The sequence below is a fragment of the Chiroxiphia lanceolata genome, chromosome 1 (assembly GCF_009829145.1).
Source record: "Chiroxiphia lanceolata isolate bChiLan1 chromosome 1, bChiLan1.pri, whole genome shotgun sequence".
In the NCBI taxonomy this organism is placed as follows: domain Eukaryota; kingdom Metazoa; phylum Chordata; class Aves; order Passeriformes; family Pipridae; genus Chiroxiphia; species Chiroxiphia lanceolata.
The window spans coordinates 101,614,193-101,640,721 of NC_045637.1; the positions used below are offsets into that span (position 1 = coordinate 101,614,193).

Here is a 26,529-nt window from a genome sequence, read left to right on the forward strand (position 1 = left end):
GTGCAGTAGGTGCCTCACTAACTTTCTGATTTTACAAAAAAAAATAATTATATGCAACTATGGAAGATTATTACCATCTTTTTATTATACTTGGTTTTATGACAAATGTAAAACATCCTTTTATAAGTAATTGTTAGCAGTTAGATTCTGGTGAGGTTTATATTGTGCTGGCTGCCTTTCCAAACAGAAAAACATGGTATAATTTCTGTGTCGATGTATTTACACAGCTTAAAAATTATTTGTATTTACATAGCCAGTACCCATGTAGTCTGTGTAACCTTCCTGTAATATGAAAGAGGAAGCAAACCATTTTAAGATTATGGGTTTTTTGGCCACTGAAAGAAACAGAACAAATAGAGTCCTTTTCCCTTCAGCTTGAAATAGTTATCTGTGTTGATAAATGTTATGGTTATCTGGAATCATTGGGAGGACCAATTCTACGTGCTGGATGCTTCACCTGCAGTTCTTGTTTCCAGTGCATTAAGGATATCAGTAGAGCATTTGATTAAAAAGTCAAGAACCTGTTGGTGGCTGGAATAGATAGAGAAATTAGTCACATTTTTATGATTAGCACTTTTTTTCTTACAATTCCTGTAATACTTTCAGGAAACATCTCTCTTTGGGTTTCAGTAAAATTCTGAAAGAATTGGAAAATAGGTTATAAATAGATATTTTATATGAGACGTATTTATCTTTTAATTACATGGACATTTAGTGCTTTTTATTCAGATTTTCCCTTCCATTTCTTCAATTTCTCATATCATCTTCCACATCTAGACTTGCCTTCTTGAATAGCAATAGCCTTACCCAATTATTATCTACACTGCTGCTGTCATGCAACGCAGAGATAGCTAAATTTTCTTAGATATCAGAAAAAAGAGTAGCATGTCTTCAATAACATGCTAACCAGTATAGCCAATTTCTATATTATACATTGTCAGCACGTTGCTAAGGTCATTAGAGTTGGAGGGAATCTTTCACCTGCTTTCAGTAGTCTTAAATCAGATCCTATTCTCTGTTTACCCTAATCCTAACCCTTTCCCAAACCATGTTTTTTCTGTAATCTTCAGATTGTTGCAGAAGCAGAGCAGCATAGCAACTGAAACAAAATTTTTACAAACAAAATAACAATGGCTATCTAAACCACTGTGTAGTTGCCCATTGCAAGCACCCTGTGGCAATAGATTATTATCTCCCTCTAGTACTGATGATAACCAATCCATTTAACAGCACTCAGAAATAACAAGCATTTTTGTGGCTGAGCAAGGCAATAAGCAATGTTGAACTGCAGAGGTGAATGAAAACATTTATATGTGGCCTCTATGTTCTGTATAAACTGTATTATGTTTTGAAAGAGAATGGAAATGGCAACACCGCAATGATTTTGGACTATGTACAGTTTCCATGTGTTCAATGAACTTCCCCCATTGCTGAGGGGAGATCTGTATTTAGTTCAAGAAAAATGTGGTATCTAGTTCTTAGTGACCAGAATTGCAGTTACCATATTTTTCATGTGCATCTTATTGTGTGATTTGTTTCATGGTACACCATCTGTATGTCTTGGTTTTAAAATCTATTTGTCTTAAGACAAACAATTAAGTTAACTTACAACAAACTGGAGGCTCTTGCTTGTAGTTCTGTCCAGTAAGAAATTAATTACTCCTTCAATCTGCAAAGCATGGACTCAGTACTGAAGACTCTAGAGAGCACTGCACAGAGTGCCATCATAATTTTCACTCTTTAGGTTTGCATAGATAGAAGGTATGTTATTAGTTTAGATCCCGTTTTCCAGTTGAAAAGATTTGGTTTGGCTGACAATTTGACTTTCTCCCAAGAAACAACATTCAGGTTGTAGGCAAGTGTAGAGGCTTTTGATACACCATTCCGGTAAAAAAATCTCCAAATTTGAAGTTGATTTATATCTTCTTTCTTAATAATAGCCAGAGCATACCTTGGACGTATATATCTCCTGCCTTTGGGCAGAGCCGTGCTGGTATTCATTAATTTATCAAACTTTTCCACTCTGAAGAGTAGCAGTCCTCAATGACGTGAGAGCCTTGAGATTCCTCTTAGTTACCCTTAGACCCTAAATCACTTCCAGCCATTGCTAGCATAGAGAAATGCAGTCACTTCTGTTGCCTTCCCTCCTTGGTGGTTAGGTTTGCTGCATTTTATTTCTACATACGTGCGACCTGCGCCTGATTTACCACGTAAGGTGCTATGAGATACCATTTTGAGTTTTAAGTTGTGAAATACCCATATTCTGTAGCTAAAAGTATTTCTCTTATATATGCTTTTCACTGTTTTTGATTACTGTGTTTTTAAAGTAGAACTCTTAATACTTAGGCCTTCTTTCAGCACCATATGAAAATGTTTGCCTAAATACAGGTGTAGAAGTACCTGCACTCAAATTTCAGAAAGTAGCAATTGTTGTCATGTAGCATGAGAAGTACAATGTGGAGACCTTGCAGTGTCTCCCAGCACAAGCCATTTGGGCAACAAATACACAAAACCCGTGAAAGGTCTGATGGTTAATGCAAAATGATGACTTATGTGGTGCAGCACAGCACTGGATTTGTTGGGCTTGGGCCAATTCCTGAAAAAAAATCCCGAGGGTGGCTCTGCAGTACATTTACCTTCAATACAGAAAATAGTCTTATTAGGATGTCCATATCAGGTCTGTAATAGTCATATCTGGACTCTGCATCTAGTCTAATAGGAAATGCAGAGCAAGGGAAATGAGTCCAGGGCAGGTCAATATGCAGAAGAGCTAGAGCTCATAGGCTGAGGTGAACCTGGCCTGTTGCAGTGTAGAAGCACAGAAGAGTAGTTGTACTGAATTTCCTTGTGCTCTGGTTCTGGGGAAATGCTGCAGAAACATGTGGACTATGTATGCCTGGAGGTGATTGGGGTTGGCAGGTTATAAGTTTTTGAGCTGGAGGATTTTTGAGGATTGTACTCCTCCATTAACCAACTTTGGATGAAGTAAGATTTGTCTGGAGCCCCGTATCAAACAGACCATTTCAATTCTGGGTTTCTGGCATCCACGCTTGGGTAAAATACCTATCCTAATGTGAAAGGTAAGCAAACAGAAATGTTGGTAGAACATGTGCATTTACAGGCAATAACATCCAATAAATGCATGGACTAGTCAACATGTTTTTTTTTTCATTCAGAATGCTATCTCCACTCAACTGCTACTGCTACAATAACGGAATTTAACAATATCCTACTGATTTATATGAATTTTAGGATTTTTTCCTAGCACCTTCCTTCATTTCGCATATGTTATGAGGTCATAGAAAGAAAGACTCAGTTGAAATGAATATACACAATGGGATAGAGTTAAGGTTGCTGTGGGAATGTCAACTCTGAATTTCCTGCTTTTGTTGTAATCAAACTATAGAATGAGTTCTTTCATTAATGTTAGGTTTTAAAAATTCTTTAATATAATTAAAAATAATTTGTTGAATTTAACCCTTTAAACACAGGTGCCTCTGTTAGAATCAACTTTTGGATGGGCACAGTCTGAGGGGTTTTCTTCCTAACTCTGTTCGTAATAACATCATACTGAGCTTTTACTGAATCTGGACCAGAGGAATAGGTTGTTGCTTTTAAAGAAGAAAAATGGTCAGCCAGAATAGAATTTATGAAGGCTTATGAACTATAATTATTTACAATTGAAAATAATGGAGTAAAAAGGGTTATGAGCTGTTGTGGGAAACTGTTGTGGTTTTGGTTTTGTGGGAGTGTGGGGGGTTCTTTCCCCCCCCCCCCCCCCCCGTAGGGTAGTAGTAGAGATTTCCTTGCCTGAAATAAAGAAGTGGAAAAAATGTCCAGCAAGGGCCATATATTAATTTCTTTGGGTGTTGTAATTTTTCTGTTTCTATAATGCCCAGCGGGATTCCGATGTGACTGATAAAATAGGTAATATAAATATTTATTGGCACCACAAAAAGCATTCCTCTTTAGTACTGACATAGTTTCTGTTAAGTTCTGTGGATCTTCCTTAGTCCTAATGAAATGTGTATATTGATGGAGTTTAAGACAAGAGATGTGCATCACATTCCATCAGAATGAAGAGGGTGCAACAGTTTTCATGTAGTAAATAGACCTCACTGGAAACAGTTAAAAAAGACAAAGCCAAAACCACTCCAAAGCAAATGGTAGTGTGTTTATTTAATGCAGACTGCATTACTGGTCCTGCATTCTGCTTGTGCTTATTTCTCCAGATATTCGGTGTAGAATTTGGGCTTCTCCAAATACCAAGGATGAGATCTAGCCTCAGGAAACTAGTCAGTAGTGACTGACTTTGGTAGGACTAAGGGTTTCACCCAATACAGTTATTCTGAAATTGATGTTGTGTGATTTTATATCAATTAATATTGTAGATGAGTATGCAGAATTTGGCCCACAATGAATGAAATAATAATAGGTATGAGTGGGTATTTTTTCAAGTTCTCAATTACTTTTAAACTTTCCCATATAGGTTGAACCTGACTTGAGGATGCAGCTTGGCTTATCTGGCATACCCCCTTTTTGTGTAACAGGGTAGCTAGTCTTTCTGATATGAAGATAAGCTTGTGGTTCAAATCAGTTTTACAGTGGCTTTTCTGGAGAGCGATCGATCTGCTCTTACTTGGTTGTAGTTATGGCTGAGAGGGAGACAAGTCCCAGCATAGATGGAGGTTCTGTTGAATATGCAGTTACTGAAACTTTCCTTGAAACTGTTTCTACATTTGCATCTTTCCCTTAGCTACAAAACGCAGGGTGAACCCACGGAGAGTTGCTTGAGTTCACATAATGGCTGAATTTTTAACTTCCCAGTCAACAGGGGAACACATTTGAGTTTTTCTCAGGGCAGTTAACAGCATTCATTTTAGCCTTTCAGTCTGGGAGATGGTGCATTCTTCTTGAGATAAGAGCTGAGCTGGTCTTGTTTACATAGATGTATGTTGGAAGGAATTCTGGGGTTTAAATCAGGAATGGATGCTAACTCTGGCTATGTAAACACCTATTGAAATCACTGAGTGTTTCATAGTCTGGCCTTTATCTTTCTGTCTATCTATCTATCTATCTATCTATCTATCTATCTATCTATCTAGCTATCTATCTATTTCCATCTCAAACTCTTTATTGTGTGCACATATGTGCATTCCAGACCTTTCCCTTTGCAGAAGTTTCTACTTGGTGGATTACTAGAGACCAAATGTCAATTTCTCTGAAATTTGTGCTGCATGCATTTTGTGTGACATGGAGCCGTGTTGGCAGCTGGCAAAACTGTGTGCGCTCAGAAACATGTTTTCGAAGATAATTTGCCTTCTTGGCTTGGTGAAAAGGGCATAAAAAAGTTCTGCATTGCACATATCTGTGCTTATGGCCTCTGCCTGTGGAGGAGCTGAGAAACAGAGCCCCAGGTTAAGCAGCATGTGTTATTTCAGCTCATCTCCAAACAGCAAGACAAAATTTCAGGGAAGTGTTTTCTTTATCTGAATGTCTCTTTATTGTAACATTTCTGAAAGTATTGGTCACTTGCAAGTTGGTTACTCAAGATGAATGTACCATGTTATGTACAAAACACTTGTCATGCAATGTTTAAAACAGCCCGACATCTAAGGCAGAACCTGCACCAGCTGAAGAGGATGGCAGCAGAGTAGTGGAAAATATTTTTTCACTCTTGCAGTGAGAAAAGATTCCTACTTCTTGCTAATTCTCTATATTTAAACTCTGGTTATGCTCTGTCATAGTCACCTCATTCATGTAATATCAGTAAGAGCAGAGTAAAACTGTGCTAATGAATTTGCATACCAAATAAGAAAAAGAATATCTTTTTCATGACTGAAATGATGGTCACACTTTCAACTGTTGAAGCCAGAAGAGATAGTGGGTTGGACATATCGATTATGCATGTTATGAGGAAGATTTTTCCTTTGTATTGATCTTTTTTTATGAACTATTCAATCAACTGCCTTATATTTGGGAAGGCAACTAAGGCATACATATTTGTGTGACAGTTTGCTACAGTGCAAATTTCCAGCAGTCTGGTCTTCTTCAAAGAGCATTTTGGGAGGAGGAAACTGTACTTTAAGGACTAGATTAAGATATCCTTAACTAGCCTTGTCTTTTGCATACAGGGCAGTATATCATGCTATATCAGTCTGTCTGTCTGTTTATCTATCTAAATCAAATGTCGGTATATGTACACGTACATGTAGCCCTAGTTAGCAAAATGTGTTGTGTTCTGGGACAAAACTTTCAGGTTGTGATTGGCTGCTGTATCAGTAGACTGGAATATTTACAGCTGTCCTCGGAGGCCTTCTATAAAACTGCAGGTGTTCAGCTTTAGCAAATAGTTCTTATTATATGGATAGACTTTTGGCAGCTAGTAATGATGTTTCCTGAAATTGAAAAATTATTTTCTACCTTACACACTGGTTTTATATTACTGGAATGTTGGAGGGGAAAACAAATACCTCTCATCGAGTAGTACCGAGACTGTTTTTGTTAGTTGTATATATTTTCTGATTTGTATATTTTATACTGGAGTGCAAGTTTTTTCCTTAACTGCTGTGGTCAGATTTGAAATCTCTTCCAGCAAAACTCGAATTATGAGAAATTAGGGAAATATCTGGCAGCAGAGGGTTTATCCTTTATACAGAATTAGCAACTGGCTTGCAGTCAGTGTACCACCAAACCTGGAGGTAAGGGGGCATTGTAAATCTTTTAAAAATATTTGAACATTATAATAGAATAATTTTAGAACTTTTTTTCTTTTTTGAGTAAGGCACATACATTGATTTTATGAATATATGTTTAACCCATACTGTACCACAGTTAGACAGTGCTGGAAGAAAATGGTGGCTCATTTTGTTACAATCATTTTCTCTGGACAACGAGATTAATGGCGTGTGGTGTATCACTCCTAGGGAACTGTAGTTTAGTTGCAGAGAGTTAAACAACTATTAGAATTGTATTTGGATCGTATTTAATTATCCAAATGCTTGACTGGATAACCTGGTGCTCAGGTTTTCTTTAATAAGCTCACTTGACCTTTACAGTACTTGAATTAGTACCTGAAACCTGGTGGCTCAAGATTCTCCTCTCATAATTTCTATTTATTTCCAAAATAATACCTTGTTGAAGTAGGATTTTTTGAGTATTTTAAGTGTACTATGACACAGGACATGATCGAGTCTCTGCTAGACTCCCTAGACATGTTTCAGGTCTATCAAATCAGAATGTTTCCTCAGGAAAAACATCCATCTCTTAAAGAGCGGTGCTGGGAAGTTGATAGAGTCCTCTCAAGGGTTTAGAGGACCCTAACCATCACTGTCAGTATGTGTATGGAGGTCTTTGGATGTCATGTGAATTATTATAATACAGTTCTGAAAGTATACAACAGTTGGGCAGCAGTTCTTATATTTTTTGTGGTGGAACAAAAGTACTGAATAGAAAGTAAATGGGAGTTTCTGACTTTAATAAACAGGAGCTGTGCAAGCCAACTCTGCATGCCCAGGAAACCATCCAAGTTCTGGAAGGGAATACCAGGACTGAAGGTGCTTTTAAATTTTTTATTATTATTGATTTGCTCAATATTTTAATACATAGCTATTTCGTTTGTCAAATACAGTCCAGGAAAGTAACTGTATGCTTTGTCTGCTATATGTTTGAAAACTTTACAGAAACAAAGAGACATCCAGTGCTGGTATTAAGCATAAACCTCGAACTCTAATATCATTTTATCTGATGCTAATCCACACTGCCATGGACATGAGTTATTGATGATGGCATAAGTATATGGCCATGATTATTGTAAGGGTTCCTCTTTGTCTCTTTGCCTGTATTCTCCCACACATTGCTCACACCCATTTGCTCACAGTTCTCCAGGTTTTTTTCATCTTATGAAAGTATCATTTTCAAAGGCTTTTGATTTTCATATCCATGTCAGTATTGAAGATTAGAATGCGACAGGGAATACCTGGTTGCGTACTTCCTTTAAACTTGAACCAGTAGCCCTGCAAAATGTTAGGAAGAGCACCCTTTCATCTCACACCATTCACCACTTTAAAGTGAAAGATCTGTTGATGTAATCCTATTTTCAATCTATAGAGGTCACCTGTAATGCACTGCTCTGAAGATAAATGCCTAGTACTGTTTGATGTTAGAGGTTTCTTTTTTGTGTTTTTTTTGTGGGGTTTTTTAAGGCATACTTAATGATAATTTGTTTTGCTAGGATACTGTCTTGAAAATTTTAAGGATTTCATCTGTTTTTAAACCATTGTTAGCATTTCATTTGATCATTAACAATCCTTTCCAAACAGATATTTTCATTATTTAAATATGTTTCGAGTTGGTTTTTTTTGCAAGAACTGATAACTTTGAGGTAATCTGTGATGTAAGATGCAGTGATTAGCTCCTAGATGAAAGTACACTAAACCAAGTATATCTTCCTTTGGCAATTAGTGACAAATATTGATTTCACAATGAGAAGGATTATATCCTGCCAGTATATCACAGGGGGATGAAATGGAAACCTTAGTTCATAATGTAGTACTTAATCAGTTGTGAAACTCACATTCAGGATCTTTTTTTGATTTCTTTCAATATACTATTGGTATGTATAGGTCATATTATTTTTCCCAGTAAAATGGTATAATTTTATTTTATAGATTAACTTCACCTACTTTTTGTAGGAAGGCTGTCAGTTAGAGATGGGCCTTTTATCTCCGTGATCCTGACTGATATCAATAGATACACATTGTTAAAGACTTGCTGAAGCCCAGATGGGTGAACCTGAGCCTTTCGGGTGTACCTGAGGATCTGGCACATTATAACAGGAATTTCTTTTCTATAACCCTGTCTGTTTTGGTATCAGAATAAAGTACTCCACCTGTAAATTGTTCAGCAGACAATTTTCAGTGCACTAGAGCTGCATATGAATGTTATACACTTTGGTGCACTTTTCAAAACTGAGTTCCCTTTTCCAACCCTGTGAAGCATTACTGCAGAGTGGAAAAGTGCTTACCTAGTGTGCGGCAGTGGTGCTTTGCTTGTAATCTCTCTGTTTCCTGACCAAGTAGTCATGTGGGAAGTTCAAGTTAGGTTAACAAGAGCAGGCTGACATAGAAAAGGCTGAATTTTGCTTGATTCTGTGCTGAATCCTGTCTTTTTATTGTTGGTGTCCTTTTGTTAATTTTTGTTTCTTTGTTTCATCTGCCAGAGAGTTCAGCTGGCAGCAGGGAAAGTTTCCTGAGCTGACTTGGCCTGGTAAGTGGTTTTTAGAGGCCGTTGCTGCTTCAGGAGCAATCCACTTTATAGGGCTCTGTCACTTTCCTTCTTTTGCTTTTGGTATTCAGTCCTTACCATTCCCTGCATATGGTACGCACAGTTGCGATGACTTGCGTCTGCCCAGAAGTGTAACTTTCTTAGAGATGATTCTCCTGTCCTTTCTTGCATGAGACAAAAAAGGACTGTGTTTTACGCAAGGCTGCCAGCACCCTTCTCCCAAGAGAACATGTGTGGTCCCTTCATATTCATCTGAATTCCCAATAACCCCAGAGATCAAGAATGTTTAGACTTCTTCCTGTCTCTGGTGGCCACCATTATCAAAACGACTTTGTCTGCCTAGAAAGTTAAAACTTGCTGCTATTACACTTTCAGTTCTATCAATGATAAACTATGGAAAACATCAGTGTCATATATTGTATTTAACATAAGGAGCTGTTTGACACAGTGTATCCTTGAAATGTTTATAGTGAGTAAGCAAAACTTTAGTAAAACCTCCCTTTAACCTCAGAAATGGAGCCTGTACAAAAAAGTTTTATCTCTCTCAGTGATGTTCACCCTTCTCATTTGAAGGGCCAAACATTACATAATAAATGTAGGCAAGGAACCTCTCTTCATTTTATTATGTCCTTTCATTGAATTCCCATAACATGGAGGCCAGTTGCCATTCCTGCCCTCTTTGTTTCACTCACCATGGCCCTTGTCTCAAAGGAGAGTACTGGTGACAGGGAGAAGAAGGTAGAATGTGTTGCAAACTGATTATCCTTAGAAGGTGGTTTATTACCTGCTTAATTTCCCTCCTCTCTAGCTATTCAATTTGTCTCTTTGACAAAGAATTCTTATTTGATAATCTTCATATCTGTGAGCATCTTGAAGCTTGTTTAAGACACAAAGCAGTATAGGAGACAACACGATGTGATGTCTTTGTGATTTGGAGACTGTGAGAAGAGCTGCTTAGCAGCTCTGGAGGAAACTACTGATTTGTTATGAGGGGAGCCAAAATGGATTTAAGAGAATGCGGCAAAGCAGAATTTTCTTAGTCCTAATTTCACTTTACTGATGTATGTCATTATCCCTCCCTGAGCTTTTGCTGGAAGGGTAGATGGGCCACTGGATGGCCAAAATTGCCATAGCAAACATCCTTAGATGCAGCCGAACTGATACTGATGGTAGTTGCCTAAGTGCTCCTTTCAGCCTGCATCCCCACCGCAGGAACAATAGCTTTAATTTAAATAGTACTCAGACACTCATAATACTGATGTTTAGCATCAAATTTTTGTATACATTTTTTCTATAATAGTAGGTAAAGATTAACAAAGCATGCCAAAGAACATTATAAGACCTTGAAAGAGGTCCCTAATGTTCTCTAATAGGGGACATTAATGGATTTCTTCCTCTCACTTTATCCCAAGCCATCAGGAGAGGCAGCAAAGGACTCTCGCATGCTTTTGTATGGGGATGTTACATGAAGTAGGATTGATTCGCTTGCACTGAAGAAGCTCCAGATGGAAGTCTCAGGCTGAAAATTGCCATAAGAGTATGCTGGAAAAGTACCTCCACGTATTTCTCCTCTGTAAAATCAGACATTCTTCTGTTGGCCACTGAACTGCCTGGACTTTTGATTTGACTTGGTCCAGCCATTCCTGGTTCTTAAACATGCACTACATGAAAATGGGCCAGAGAATAAAAGACACAGTCGTGTCTTAGGTGAAAATTTGCTCCTCGGTTTAAACATATTAGCTTGCATAGTATATTGTGGCTTCCCCATTTCACTTTTTTAGCTAGATAGGAGATTTTTTTTTAGTGGAATCTTCTATGTAACACATGTATGATTTCATTTGCTCCTTACAGGCCTCCTCTCAGACCATAATTCTTGATTTCTCCTAATTAGTTGCTGTGGAAATGATTATGTCATAAACACAAACAATGGGAATATAAGGAGCAGATGAATTCTTAAGAAGCAAAGATTTGTTTTCCTGTAAATGACAAAAAACCCAAAGGAGAGGCATTATAATATTTTTTACATTGTCTTTTGTCTCAGGATTTTATAGTACTTTTCAAGTATTAAGGATTTTTGAAAAGCTGCTGCAGAAATGGTGTTGAAACCTTCCATATTAGTTGTCCTCAGTAACTCATGATCAAATAATTGTTGCTTGCAACTGAAAATAAGCTTTTCCTTGCAAACTGAGCCTTCTCTTTGAGAGCTGACCGGGTTCTTCCCGATGTACGCATCATCACTAGTTACAGAGATTCTGTTGACAAAGTTATTTACACCTGTGCAGTCTAATTTGCTTCAAGGCTCATTGTATCCCTCTGCCTTCAGATTCTTTCCCTTTTTAGGCAGTTCCAACACTTTCAATAGCATTGCCTGCCTCACTGATGCTGCACTATGTGAAAGAAAAGTAAATAATTGTATTGAAGGAGTACAGGGTGGAATGGAATCTGCATCCATATCAATCTCAGCTGTGTTTTGCATGACTGTGGGGAGAAAAATAAATAAAAATATATTTTTTTGCCACTGAAGTCAGCACATGTGGCTAAGTATCCTCTGAGGAATGAAATCCTTCACTCTACGCAAGCCCACTGTATAGCGATGTTCCCATTAAGTGCTCAAAATGGGGCTTGCGTGGCGTATAGGCCACATTTTCAACAAGGGAGAGGCTCATTGAATCAGAAGATGCCTTTTTGCATAGTCACTTCTCAGAGTTGTACTATATTTTTGGCATTCACAACACCTCTGTCATCTGAGTATTTGTAACTGATGCCTTTTACGGATGGGAAAACCAAGGCACAGAGAAATTATAAGACTTGTCTAAAGGAGCACAGTTGGTTAATGGCAGAGTGAACACAGAGCTCAGGATTCCTGACTGTCTCCTAGCCTCCACAGAACATTTCTAGAGCAATATTGAAGTGATGTAATGTGTAAACAGAATTGTTTCCAAACAAAAATATCTGTCAGGTTGCATAAGATATCTGCAACAGCTCTTTAAACATGCAGGAACAGATTGATTTTAAATGAATGTGGTCTTTTCTTTAGTGATGAGAAGGAAAGGATGCTTAAGTCTTAAAATATTTACATCTCCCATTGATAAAAAAGTTGTAGAAGTTATCTTGCTCTTAGCTGTGGAATAGAAAATCTGCATGGCTCTTGGGCTTCCAGCTAAAAAGTTTTTTGAAACTGAAGATGTAAGTGCAAGTTAGGAAGTAGGACATTCTTGTCAGCTTCCCGCATCTGTTATTGGAACTATACACTAGTACATTTCCAGCATTGCCTTTCAATATGCTCGTGACAATTTCGTTGTATATATGAGAAAGATACGTGAAGAAGGGCAAAGTGCTTTTTGCATAGTTTTTATATTATCCACACAACTGGAATATTTACAGCACAGTACGGAGTGTAATAAGAGCAAATGCTGAACCACATCAAGCTGTTCCCTTGTCGTGCATGTCATTTAACTATCAAATCTATAAGGGCGTTTGCTATGTTCTTCACACACAGAAAGACCACAACTAAGTGACTTAAAAGTATCCCATGAGTTTTTAAAAATGCAGACAAACAACTCTCTTCTTTTGATAATTGCAAATACATTGTTCCACTCTGTTGGTTCTGCAACATCTGGTATTTTATAAAGCATTTTAAAATGTCATCTCCCTTCCCCGTTTGCCCACACCCTTCCCACTGCACCTTAACCCCAGCATAACAAGAAACTTTAATTTCTAAGCAAATCTGTGGAAAATTGTTCAAAACAGAGTTAAGGAGTAGTGTCTTTGTAGATTTGAGCTATTCCTTAAATTAATGAGAAGGTCGAGTCAGCAATATTACTGTATGGAAGGATTTCCATGAGGAAGAGGAACAAGATTCTGGGCTGATTCAGTGGAAAGGTGTTATTAAATTACTCTTGCAGAAGAAATTACTTAGAATGTTTTGCTTGCTAGTGTTAACTTGATAGTCTTGGCATTAAGTTTTCTTAAAAAGATCAAAAGGCAATTTCTCAAGAATGAAAGACTGTAACCTCCCTCAGAAGTGCTGGTATGTGTCCAACATTTGAATTGTAAACTGAGTGTAGTTGCTTCACAGTTAGTAAATGAGTGAACTTTGTAGTTCATGCCTGAGGATGAGCTTACAGGTTACAGATTCAAAGTGGATGAATGATAAGGCCATTACTGAGTAGCATTTTTCCATAATCAGGGTGTTTCAACATTTTTCATAGACAGTTCTTGTCAGTCCATTGCAGCATACAGTGAATAGGGCACTTTGGGAAGTAGGAGGTGAGTATAGGTACAAATTTAATAATATTGAAATGGGTAAAGATACAAAACTAGTAATATAGAAATAACTGCAGAAAAATCCCAACACAAGGCATTTCTTTAAATGTCATGAGTTGTGGGAGGTCATCTTCCCTAATTTTAGTCATCAGTTAGGCATGCGGTCTCAGCAGGTTGTACTAACCCCCATTTTCAGTGAAGAGAAACAGAGCTGGGACACCTCGAGATGGCAGTTCATCCCACCTGTCTGGATGAGATTAGGTACTCACTTTTCATCTGACTAAATTTAGATGGGATGGATCTCACCATTATTATTCAGCACAGAGAAAGATCCATCACAATCCCATGAATTTAAAGTAAGACTGATTTCCTTAGCTCTTGAAGTCCGTGGAGTAGAAGATTTCTTCTGTATATAAATCATGAGGATTGAAGAAAGAACAGTAAAATGTTTACTCAGTGAAGTTGTCATTTTCATAAATGCACTGTAAATTTGTGTCAAATCCTAAAATAAAAACCATCTAGTTACAGTCAGAAAGCTATGTTAAATGATTTGTATAGTTTCTTTTTACATAGCTGGTGAAAACTAGCAAAATTTTATTGATCATGACAAAATGTCATGTTAAAGTATGTTTTTAAAAGGAGACTGTCACACATACTGGTGATTTCTGATCATGGGCTTGGTGATTAGGATATTTGGTGTTCTTGTCTTCATGGTCGCACTGGCACAACACTTCTCCATGGGCTACTGTAGGCTTAGATTACCAAGTACTACTAGTGCCCTAGACAAAAATGTCTTAGAGGCTGAATAAAAGTGCAGTGGTTAAGAAATCTTATTCCAAGTTCTGTGTTGCCTTAGCTAGAACACTGTTAATATCCACGCCTTACCTGCTTTACTCTCACTAAAACAAGTAACAAGCAATGAAAGTATAGTAGCACTGTTTTCAGCATGGATTAGAAACCAGAGCATCTGTTTTAAGCTCACAAATAAGCTTGTACCTGTGTGCTGCCATCTGTTCTCCTCTCTGTTATAGTTAATTCTTTAAGATTTTCCAGTTTGTGCTGCATTCAGACTTTCGTTTTCTTAGCAAGATGTACTTTATAAAGAACGTGTCTTGTTTAAATTAACAAAACAGAAGTTATAGGGGTTATTTTTGCTCCCTGTAAATAAATGAAAGGGGCAAGTTTCAGAGTGGAAGATGCTGCAAGTAAAGGCATAGTAAAACTGTTCATGAGTATATTTAGGCTGAGAGTTAAAGTAGCTTAGAACATTTCCATAGAGGGAGTGGACACAAGCATTCTAGCTGGATAGCTTTAAGAATGGGTTTATGGGGAAGGTTATGGTACTGAAATACAAAGGCCTGGATATAGACACTGGGGTAGAAGTGAACACAGTGAGTGTTTGTTCTGAGAAGTCTTGGTCAAATCATGCTTTTCTGATAGTTTGTGGAGATAAACTTTGCTAGCTACAGTCTTTAAGAGTGTGTCAATTTCTACTCTTTAACCTTTGTTCCTGTCTTTTGCGTCCGCTTCTTTACTGTGATGAGTCACTAGGATGATTGCGATACCAGCAGTATAACTTCAACATTGTGAACTCAAATCCTGTTACTATACAAACACTATTCCTGTAGCCCTAGAAATTTAAGAAATAAAGGGAAATGGTGTTTCCCTTTGGACCATTAGCCACATGACCTTTTGTTTCTCACATGGTTTAGTCCCTCTTCTGTACGTGACTGCCACTTGGGACTTTTTTGGCTTTTGTCCATTTTATTTCAGTTAGCATTTATTTCACACATCATTATGAGAAGTTCTGGTTATGAAGATACGCAGCTCTTGTCATAACAGAAGTATTTTGTATGCACCTGCAATTTGGCGTTTGTGTTTGGGGAATATTGGAGAGTGAATAAAAAACCTGTAATAATTTAGTGTTTTTTTGGCTCCACCTGCTATGGAACTGATGTATTTTTGGAGGAAGGGCATTGAGGTGTGGTTTGTTGGGTTTTTTTCCTTGTTTTTTTTTTCCCAAAAACAATCTGAAGGCGTTAGGGAAAAGGTACATTGTGGGTTACAATGCTATAAGCAGAGAATAAAGGAAAATCTGTAAGGCAGATGGCTATCAACATGGTCTAAATACCCTATTTTTAATTGGAAGAGGAAAAAGGTGTTCCGTATATAGCCCTCAGTCTGGAAGCTTCATGTTTGTGGTAGTACCATGGCAATGTGCAAGTATTAATCGCTTCCCGTGTACTATTTGTAACAGCAGCATCAAAAAAAACTTGTTCTAAAGTTGCTTTATATTCTTATTGCTTTGGATCCTCTTTCCTCAGATGCACCTATTCAGATACACTGAGTTCACTAAGACCATCCTATCCACTCTTGCTGTGCACATGCAAACGAAAGGACCTGTAATCTGCTTGTACTCGACCACCTCAGAATGCCTCTGGTGCACGAAGCTGTTTTTCACTGTGCCCAGTTGTCTCATCACCCCTCTATCACATACTGGAGGCAAGGAAGGGGAGCGTGTCAGGGTGTGCTGCAGCTGTGCTCTGCTGGGTCTCAACCAGGTGCTCACAGAATTAGGGAGCTATAAATGGCTTCCTGATAGCGTTCCCCAGCTTGCCTTCTCTGAGTAAATCTCTGTGCAGGAGAGTGTCTGGTCTGATAGCACTCACAAAAACAACACGTTTGGCCTTGAAACCCTTGCTGCTCATTGCAGGAACTCAAATGGCTTTAGAATGCGAATGAGCTAATACTTCAGCAACTGCACTGAAATTAGGAGTTCAGTCTCATGTATCCATGTTAAGTGGAAAGACAAACAGTTTGAGTTATGCTAACAATGCCTCTGTAATGGAAAATGTTAATATTTATGCTGACGGGAATTTTCTCTAATTGATCTTCTGCATTCAAGGAGCTTTTATTGGAAACTGATATTTCACACTTTCATACCATAGTGATTATAACTTATTAAGTGCTTTTATATCATGATGTCTGGGAGTAAAGGGTCCCAGACTGGAAAATTATCAGTTATAAGCTTTGCTTTATAGTTTATTAATTCAAGGAAAATTTAAAAAGTACTTTCAATATTTCTTTTTAGTAGTTTTATCATTTTGTTTAGAGATTCTGGATTTTTTGAGAAAGGGAAGGAGGCTGTCTTTTGGGGGAGACTTGTTTGGCAGGTAGTCATGGTCTATTTTTGTTGAAAACTGAGTGTCAAGACTGGAGTCAAGTTGCAGTAAAATAGCTTATGGTACAAGGTAAACTGTGTGTTTCCATGGAATATATCCTGTGATGAAAGCTTCTTTCTTAAGTAGTCACTCTCTCTAAATAATGCATTCTTTTCAGACACTGTTGCTATTTTGTTCTTTGTCAAGTAATTACAAACTTGCTCCTCAGAAGGGGGAAAAAAAAAAAGGAAAGTAAGAAAAGAAAAAAGAAAGACATACACCTACCGGAAAGCTTTTAACTATAGGTCCTGCTTAATCTGATTTAATCTTTGTTTATATGAATTCATGTGTGTTTTGAGAGCTCATTTTTCAAATTTGAAGCACCCTTCTGTATTTATTTCTCTTAAACTTTTTGCAGCTCTAGTACTATGAGAAAAAACAATGCTAGCAGTGAGTTTGTCTATATAAGCTAAAGACTTTTTGAAACGCATGCTTTTTTTTGCCAACTGCGGTTCCTGGTTTTAACTGGAAAGCTATTACTACCCTCTTAGAACATTGCTTTAAAAAAAATCCAACAGGATTGTAAATGATGTTTTGTGAATTCATTCCTGAGTTTGAATATAATGCTTTATCTCAAAATGTGCAATTACAGAACAATGTGATTTTCATGTTCCGTCCTCATTGCACGAAAGAGTCATGAAACAGATAAAGGAAAAAAGGAAGGGAAGATTTAGGGAGAGGATGTGACTCAGGGATTCAGGATCCTACCAGATCGATAGAGCAGCCCCAGAAAGAGAATGACATCCAGCTGCTGCAAGCAGACAGATGGAGAAGAGACCTATGATGAAGAAAAAGTGTGAACAGAGGAATAAACGTGGTAAGAAGTGTAGGGCAGACTTGGTTCTTTATGCATTTGAAAAAGGAGAGAAGCAGTTGGATTTGGGGATGAACAAGATCCTATTGAAGGTGAATGAGGATTGCTTCCCAGAGTGGGAGGACTGATTTCTGGGCCTGATTTTTTTATTTTTTTTTTTCAGTGAAAACAGAGGTACAATCCTTTCCTGGTGATATGAATTGGTTTTCTGCAGTCAGATATGTTTAATACTGTCACCCTAAATCAAAATATTTTGTTGAGTTTTCAAATACATTGTTTTTTCCTTCTTTCTCTTTAGAGGTAAATTTCAAAATGGAAACATAATTTGGAAGTAATCACTCTGGAATTTGTCTAAGTAATGTGTCTTAGGTTTTGAAGGATTGTTTCAGCTGAATATTGCTTATTTCAACCTGAAATTATTTTCAGGTGGGATGAAAACTAGTACATTATTCACTGAAAGCATACCCAGCTGTAAAAATCACAAAATATCTTGGGGTCTTTTTCAGAAGGAAAAGGTGTGTGCGTAGCATAATTGTTTTCAAATCCCGTAGGTTGCATACCAAATACCTGTGCAATTCCAGAGTTCAGATTGTTTGTTCATATTCAAGAAAGGAATGCCAGCTCATGCTGTGTCAAGTGAAAATTTTTTACTGTTTCCTTCTTCCATTAATTTTATTTGTTGTAGGTGCTGGTCGTATATCCTTTGTAAAATGCGGCTCTTTAAAATGGAAGCATTCAAAGTATCTGGTTATTTATGAAAAATGTTGTCTTAGTTTATTTGGCTTGATCACAGTGAGAAAATAGAAATAAACTTTTTTGAGGGGTCTTAAAATCACAGAAGAAAATGAGTCTTTTAAACAAAAAGTATATACTTATTTTAGGGATAAACTGCATGCTGCTTACTGAGTGCCAGTAGCATCCTTCTCTTTTCAAATAATTGTCCCTTGGCACATTCATCACTGTATGTTGCTTAGAGGCCTGTCTGGTAATCTTTAGCTAGTTTTCAATCACAGATTTCTCCATATGCAGGCCACATGTTACAGAAGATACTGAAAGTTCATGTGCGCGCACACACACTCTCAGAGGCTTTAAAACATCCACAGGTATCTTTAAAGGGCAGACGCCAAGAGAAGAACTTAATAGGCTGTGGTGCAGGAAGGAGTTTCAGAGCAAAACCAAGTTGTCAGATATTCATAAAATACTTTTAAGAGTGCAAAATTTTGATCTATGTGCTGGTTTCATGTACTCAGAAACTAGAGAGTTTGGCTCAAGTTGTGTGTCTTAATCTAATAATGATTGCAATATTGTGGGACATTTCAGTTCTTACTTGAATGCCCTTCCTAGTTACAGGATGCTATTTTGGGCTTTTAGGGTTTTACGCTGCAGTAGTACTTTCTGATATAATATCATCTTTTTGCTTCACTTACTACCCTTAGTGTACATTGCAGATCTCATAAATGAAAGAAAGACAATTTATTTTCAAGAAGCTGAAGCATGAATTGGCTAGAGGGGCTTTGGCGTGGTCATGGAAAGATTGTACAAAGTTAGCAGAGAATTCTGATTTCTCTATGCTATGTTTCTGCACCAAGACCATGTGCACTCACAGGCAAAATGGAGCCAACTGGAAAATGGTGTTTGTCACACTTCCTGTAGCAAGTATTGGAGAATATTCATGATAGGTGTTGAAATAGGAGGAGTTGTTGGTGACGCAGCATTGTACTTGCACTGAAATTTTATGGTTACCTTGGACCTAATTCTTGTAATCTGAGAAAGAAGAATATTGTATGAGTGAATATCTGTCAGTGCTACTGAACACATCTAGTTCTTGTATTTCCTGGGTTCCCCACTGAACACCTTTGCTGTTCCATTTCACTCCTGTGGATTTCCATGTTATAAAACAGAGTAAAATTGGGTGGCAGTTGTGTCATTGATGTACACATATACACAGTGTACTCACATGCATACTCATGTATGCACTTTTACCAAATTTAAAGCTTTGCTTCCAGTTCAAATTTGAGGATGAATATTATAGGACCTGTTCTGCCTCTTCTGTGCTGGTGAAATAATTTATTAAAAATATAGGCCTTTACCTGGACATAAACTTTGTATTTCTTCTGAAACAGCCCTCAGGTAAAAATAACAAATTCTTGTAGACAATAATAAACTTTGGTTCACACACTCACTCCTTCATTAGTTAGCAGCAGAAAAAAAATTAAATTGAATTTACCTCAAGTATGTAAACAAACATGTCTTCAATGACTAGGACAAGAACTGTGTTATGGATAAGTTTCTCCTAAACTTAATCTTATCTTTGACTTCAAACAATTTTTGTCTAGAAAACCTGACTGTGAAGAAGGGCTGTGTTAATATTTTGCAATTTTGTTGTCCAGCACTACTCATGTGAGGAAAAATAAAATCCTCGCTATGTTTACAGTAGATTTTCCACCAACTGAAATAAAAAAGAATACTTTTGTCAGTTTGTGTGATAGTTGTTCAGCTCTTTGGTACATCTTGCTCTTAATGTTGCCTCTGTAACACTCATTCTATGGGCAGATAGTGGGGAATAATACTTTGTTATGACTGACCTAAAGATTTAAACCACCTGTTAGTCATGCAGGTTTGGGTTTGTTTTTTTTTAAATTATTGATCAGAAATAGATCTGAATTTAGAGGGGTGGTTAGTGTATATACTCATAATGAAGGAAAGAAGTCCACTTTTGCTGAAATGAACACAGCCATTATAAAATTATATACTATAAAATTTCTAATGGCTTCTTAAATTTGAGCAAGATGACTTTTGCCTTTTAACTTTTATTGGTTCTCATCTGTGTATAAAGAATGGGTTTGGTTCTTGTCACAGTATGCTATAGTGACCGTGACCCAAGACTTCTCTGGTCATCAGCAGCATTAAATGTGGTAGGGAAAAGGAAGAGAAATGTATTTCAAGACAAAGTTTTAGTTTTGTTGGATAACTGTGACAAAGCAACTATCTCTTACAGCCCTCTTATGATTTTATTATAGCTCTTAAACAGTCAGGGCTCTCTATGTACACAGAATGAATGCATGGCCTTGGCACAGGTTGTAGTAACTGCTAAGGGATAACTGGGGGCAAACTGGCCTATTTTAGGAAGAGACTTGACAAGGGAAGATTTATCAGCACCATGTTCACACTCAAGGGAGAGTGATGTGTTATATACTCAGTGATGTATTACTTACATCTACAGATGGCACAAAGAAGTTATATTTTAAACTGATTTCATATATTTTTTCAGTGGAGAGAGGCAACATGTTGGTGGGTGTTCATGGGATATTCATTAATATCAGGAGTTATGTCATGATGACCTTTTATAAAATACATAAACCGAGATGTTTAGGAAAAGAAGATCTTGGATCGCTAAAAGATTATAACTAGCAGGCAGAGTAATGACAGATCACCATAGGAAGTTTTTATGGATGGAAGTGGTCACAATGAACAGCATTGGCATTGACATAGTTTGTCATAAGCCATATTGAGAACACTAGTTTTCCATGCCATTGGCTATTCCTGACTGCTAGCAAAGATTTTGCTCACGTTCCAATGGTTTTTTTATAGTTAAAGGTCTCACAGTAGCAATAATTTCAAGTCTTCTGTATATTAAACTACAAAAAAACCCCACATAAAAATATCTATTTTTCAATTCCAATAAAGTGTAAAAAACCAGAAATGTAGTTCTTGCCTTCAAGGGACTGTTGGCATTTTTCAGTAGTTAGAAAAATGACTAGTGTGCACAAATGAATTTGTATTTAAAATACAGATTTACAGTGTCAGATGGTATCTCATTCTAAGCAATCTTGTCAACATATCAGGGAACAGCCTATTCTGCTTGAAGTAATATGTAGATTGTAAATCATACATTACCTCAAAAAGACCCCACCCCTTTTCCTATAATTAACTTACACAAATCTAATTTTTTAAGTCATTACATTAGCAAGTACTTTCTAGAATGTCAGAGGTATGAAATCGTAACAATTCTAGAGAGAAGGGTTTTGGTAAGAGGCCAAATATTCTGGGCATCTTATACGTGTTTGTGTCTGTGCATATGTATGTGTCTGTATATATGTATATAAATCTGAGAGCAAAAAGAGTCTACATCTGAATTAGGCTGTTGCATCAAAACACGAAATACTTGCCAATGCTATGCAACAATAGAACAGAGCATAAGAGCTTAGCCTAGCAGGAAAAACAAAAGTTTTCTCTGAATCTGAAGATTTTTTTAATCTATTTTTTTCAGAGAACTATGTGACAACTCTGTTTGCTTCCCTGCCCAGTGGAAAACTCTTTTCATTTACTCAGAAATAAAAAGGAAAAGCCCTTAGAAAGATAGCCTGTCCTTAAAGTAGCCCAATACACATATGGGCAGGCTTTGGATTTTTGACATCAGCTTTCTCCTTTCTCCTCTTGACAGATGAATCAAGTAAATAATGTTTATTGTCTTGGTGTAGAATTTATCAGAATAATTGAGAATCTTCGTTTGCTCGCTATGATTCTTAAATTTTCACTTTATTATGAAAAACGTGCTTGTTTCAAGATTGTCATGTAAACAGAATATTTTCCATCTTTGCTTGGCAATACAAAGATGATTTTTAATATTGAAGCACATGGGCTCTTTGAAATAGGTGCATCCAGTCCTCCAGTGGAATTTTTTAGCTTTGTGAGTTGCTCATTTCACCAAATGAGTGTATGTATGTTTTTCATATGATAGAAGTATTGACATCTTTAACTGAATTAAACCCTAAATTTATGAGATTTGGGTAGGAACAGATATCTAAAAGATATTTAGCGTGGATAAACAAGGAAAAGATCCTCAAATCCCAAGGTCAAAATTTTAGAGCAATGTTCTTGAACAGTCTATTTCTGACATGATAGATGTGACAAAAATTCTTTGAAAAAAGCTTCCATGAAAGAACCACATAAACCACAGTAATGTTGAAATGTGATTTTTGTATAGGATTTGTTTTATTCACATTTGGCAACCAAAAGGGGAAAAAAATAAGCTATTTTTATTCCATGGTGCTGAGACCAAAATTCAAATTTTTTTTTAAAACTCATTGTAAAGGGGGTATTTGATGAGGCCATGGACTGTTTTAGTACATATTCCATCATTCTGTGCTATATTTTTTTCTGGTTTTTATTCATTTTAGCATACTGAATGATTGAAAATCCAGCTACAGCTAGCATAGGCTTCATTGTTGGAACTGAAGCCTTAGATGTGCACTGAATGGCAAGTGGTGAACCCAAAAAACTTAATGCTGTCTAAAGGAAGAGAAGGGCCAGGGTAGTTGGATGAATACTTAATTCCTTATATCTGTTTTATGTCTCTAGTCAGCCTGGAAACACAAATTTCCTAGTGAAAGAGTTATATAGTCTTTCCAAGAACTCTACTCTCTTGCAAAAGGAAAGATTGGCTTCTCCGAAAAGTGTCGGCAATGAAGGAAAAGTAGGAAATAAGAGAAAGGATACTGTATAGAAATCTCAGCAGAAAAACTGGTTTTAAAAAATAGCATTCTTACTGGCACAGCCTCTTGGCCTATAATAAAGATTAAATCCTCACATGACAGAACACTCCATTACCTCGTGTCAGAAAAAGGACACTGTCTAGCAAAGACTTTTAGTTGCCGAAAGCAGTAATTACCAGCACTCTGGAATGAGACAAGAAATTGTTTCTTTCTCTTCTATAAATTCTGTGACAAGGATTTAGTCTCCTTCACTAAAATCTCACATGGCATGCCTGTGGAAATGGGAGAAAAAAACAAATCTAGCCCTTCCCCAAAGAAACAAGCCTTTACAATCTGAAGATTCTGTCAGTTTTCTTCCATCTGTCATTTAATTCATCCATAGTTTTCCATATTTAAAAAAATAGTCACTATAATTTAGCACTTCACAGTCATAGTTGCTTGTGTTGGCAATCAAAATTTTTCCAAAAAGACAAGGAAATTAATATTTTGCTTTGTGTTTTAAAGAATACATGTATGTGGTCACCATACTAAATAGCAGTTCCAGTGTTTAATTTTTTGTTTAAATTGTTTCACGAATAACTTGTTACTTCTTCTCATTTGGGATAGCTGTGGGGAAAAAAAAGAAACATTATATTGGATCCCTTTGTGTTGAGGGATGGAAAGGCAAAAGCACTATAGCTTGGCATGGAAACTCATCTGGTTAATTCTATGAAATAACTCCCTTTTGGCCATCATTCTGATTATTGTATTAAAAGATATTCTTTTTCTTTTTCCAGTCTGACCTCTTGCACATACACAAAGATGCAATTGAGAAATTGAAAGATTCCACTTAGGAAGAACTCGACCTATTTCTAGCAGTAGCTTTAGTCCTACAGTTTAATATGGATTTTTCAAACAGATATATAAAAGTTTACTTGATAATGTGTCTCCCCTTATTCTTCATTGTCTATCTTCCTTGATCACATTTTTCATTAGTCTTTCCCTTATGTAACCAAACTATTTTGATTAATGCAGCACACTTTTTATATGTATTATAGATCATTTTAATGGAGCATCTGCCCTTGTTGTTGAGAGATCCCCATTGCTTTGCCAAAAATGTCTCCTGCATATAGGATTTTATGTCCAAATTTAAGCTTTATTTTTCTTTTCATTTATTCAGGAGTTGAGAATTACCATGTCAGAATTGTATTCTAAAAGCCATCCTTAGCAGAAAACATAGATCCAACCAGGTGAAGTTATAAACAAGGCAACTTTGTGAATCTCAAGCTAGCTATCATGATGGTTTTTTCTTATTACAGTTTCCCCAGTAACACCATTATAGATGTAAATAAACATGTAAATTATGTAAATGTAAATTATTTTCAGAATAATAATTTAAAATCTTTTAGAAATGTTCCAGCCATAAACAGAAACAATCTTTTATGTCTGCTTGACATTATAGGTCCCATTTTAATTGGAACCCTAAAGCTGGGCCCTTTAATTCTCAGTTTTGTCAGTCAATCAAACTATTTTACCTTAATTAATGTTTGGGGATTAAAAATTTTGTTTTAAATAAGGCAGAAGGGGAGTTTGAATATAGAGCTTTTGGCATTAAAACTTCATTATCTACTTGAAAAAATATGCTTTCGAAAAGCCCCCTCTCTGAGGCGACATGGAGAGAAGCATGTTTTCTTTTTTTTCATAATAAAGCTCAAGTTTCAATCAGATTAGGAACACAATATAGTTTTGACAAAAATACACAAAAGATTTTGCATTCATTCTAGTACAGAATGAAAGGACTTAATGAAATGTCAAAATTTGCCATGAAATGGAGTTGTCACCTTCACTGTTGTTACTTCTTATCCTTCTAATCTGTTTTTCCCACTGACTTCAGAATAATATGGTAAAGCTTGAAGATCAATAGTTTGATGTCATCCTCTTGACTTACATACCATACTATAGTATGAACAATATTTTGACTATTCTTGGCCTTTATCGTTGGTGGTGGCACGCTTACTCTGCCTTCAAAAATATGTGTATTAAAATAATGATACCTTTAAATCCTGCGAACTTTGATTGTATGCAGTATAAATAACCTGAATTTTGAATGGAAACCTTCCATTTTTAGGTAAGCTCAGCCATGTTATTTATTGAGGCATGTCTTGCAAGACAGTTATGATCTAAGAAAAGCTGGTAGCTGTCTGCTTTTTCCTAATTATAGATACGAAGTCAAAGCTGAGGCCTAGGCAGACTGATGGCTTAATGTATTCAGGTTGTAAGAAATAAGATATTTTCACTTTGCCCAGACGTTCATATATAAAATCCTTACTTATATGAAGGGTTAATGAAGATCAGGTTTCAGCAGGAAGAACAAAGCCTTTCCATATAACACTAACAAAATTTTCTTTTGACACAAATGTGTTTAATCACCCAACACACAACAAGTATAATCATTCAAATCAATGGTGTTCAGCCAAATGTAACATCACAAACACTGAAAGGCTTGAGTTACACACATTCTTTCGGACAGGATAAAGCCATTTTTTTTTTTTTTGCTAACTTGTACAACTGAAAATTGTTAATGTCTGTGTTTATATGCCAACAAGTGCATTTGGGAGCCTCTTGTCTGATCAAGACTGTTGCCTTCTGTGTCCTTCAGGAAAAGAGAACCATCAAACACCACAAAAGGTGACATTCAAACAGACAAGGTGCTGAACTAAGTCCATTAATCTCTTATTAATCACTCTGACATTTTAAAGGATGATTTTCTTGAGCAGAGGAAAAAAAAGTCTCCCGGTAGCTTACTAGATACTGTGAGGACTGGAAACAGAATGGATAGTCAGAGGCCAATGATGGATTGAATTTTCTCTTACCAAGAAACGAAATAAACAACTGTGTTTCATCCTGAGAATGTCTACCTGGGGAAGGGACAGTCATTCACTAGGCTTTTTGGCTTCCTTGGATTGGGATAAAGTTCCCAAGATAATTCCAAATTTTGGACAGGTATCTCAACCACATTTCCCTATTGCTTTTTGGTACATGTATTTTTTCCCGTTACTAAGCTTTTTTGTCTTACCTGTCTAGACAGATTGGTTAGGTGTTTGCTCTTGCATTTCACGTGAGCCTTAACTTTATTGACCAAAACTGTTTATGGAATCTGCTGTGATGACCAGTCATTATTCATGCTTGTCAGTATTTTCCTATTAGATTTACATTCACTTACATTCACATCTGCATAGAATACATTCAGGTACACTTTTAGAAGTGGTCATGATAGGGTATCCCTGTGGGAGGAATGCAGTACAGTTTTAACTGTCATCACATTTGTTCCATGGGCACAAGTGTTTGCTGGCTTTTTGTGTTTGGCACAGGAACAGGACTGTGCCCTCACTGAACCGGAATCACTTCATTGCTTCTATGCTTGAGAAGTGGACACGTTAGTTCTCTGTCATGTTGTTTTTCTTTGGCT

The 26,529-nt window shown here is 36.8% G+C and overlaps 1 protein-coding gene across 4 annotated transcripts in view; it reads left to right on the forward strand.

Annotated features, from left to right (window-relative positions):
- Positions 1 to 26,529, forward strand: part of SUGCT (succinyl-CoA:glutarate-CoA transferase) — a 313,990-nt gene that overhangs the window by 204,232 nt on the left and 83,229 nt on the right. The window contains exon 13 of one of the 4 annotated variants that reach the window (XM_032702467.1): positions 7,487 to 7,556. The exons of the other annotated variants lie outside the window; for them this stretch is intronic. Within the exon in view, the coding sequence (XP_032558358.1) occupies positions 7,487 to 7,556 (70 nt within the window). The remainder of the gene's footprint in view (positions 1 to 7,486; positions 7,557 to 26,529) is intronic. 4 annotated transcript variants of the gene reach the window in all.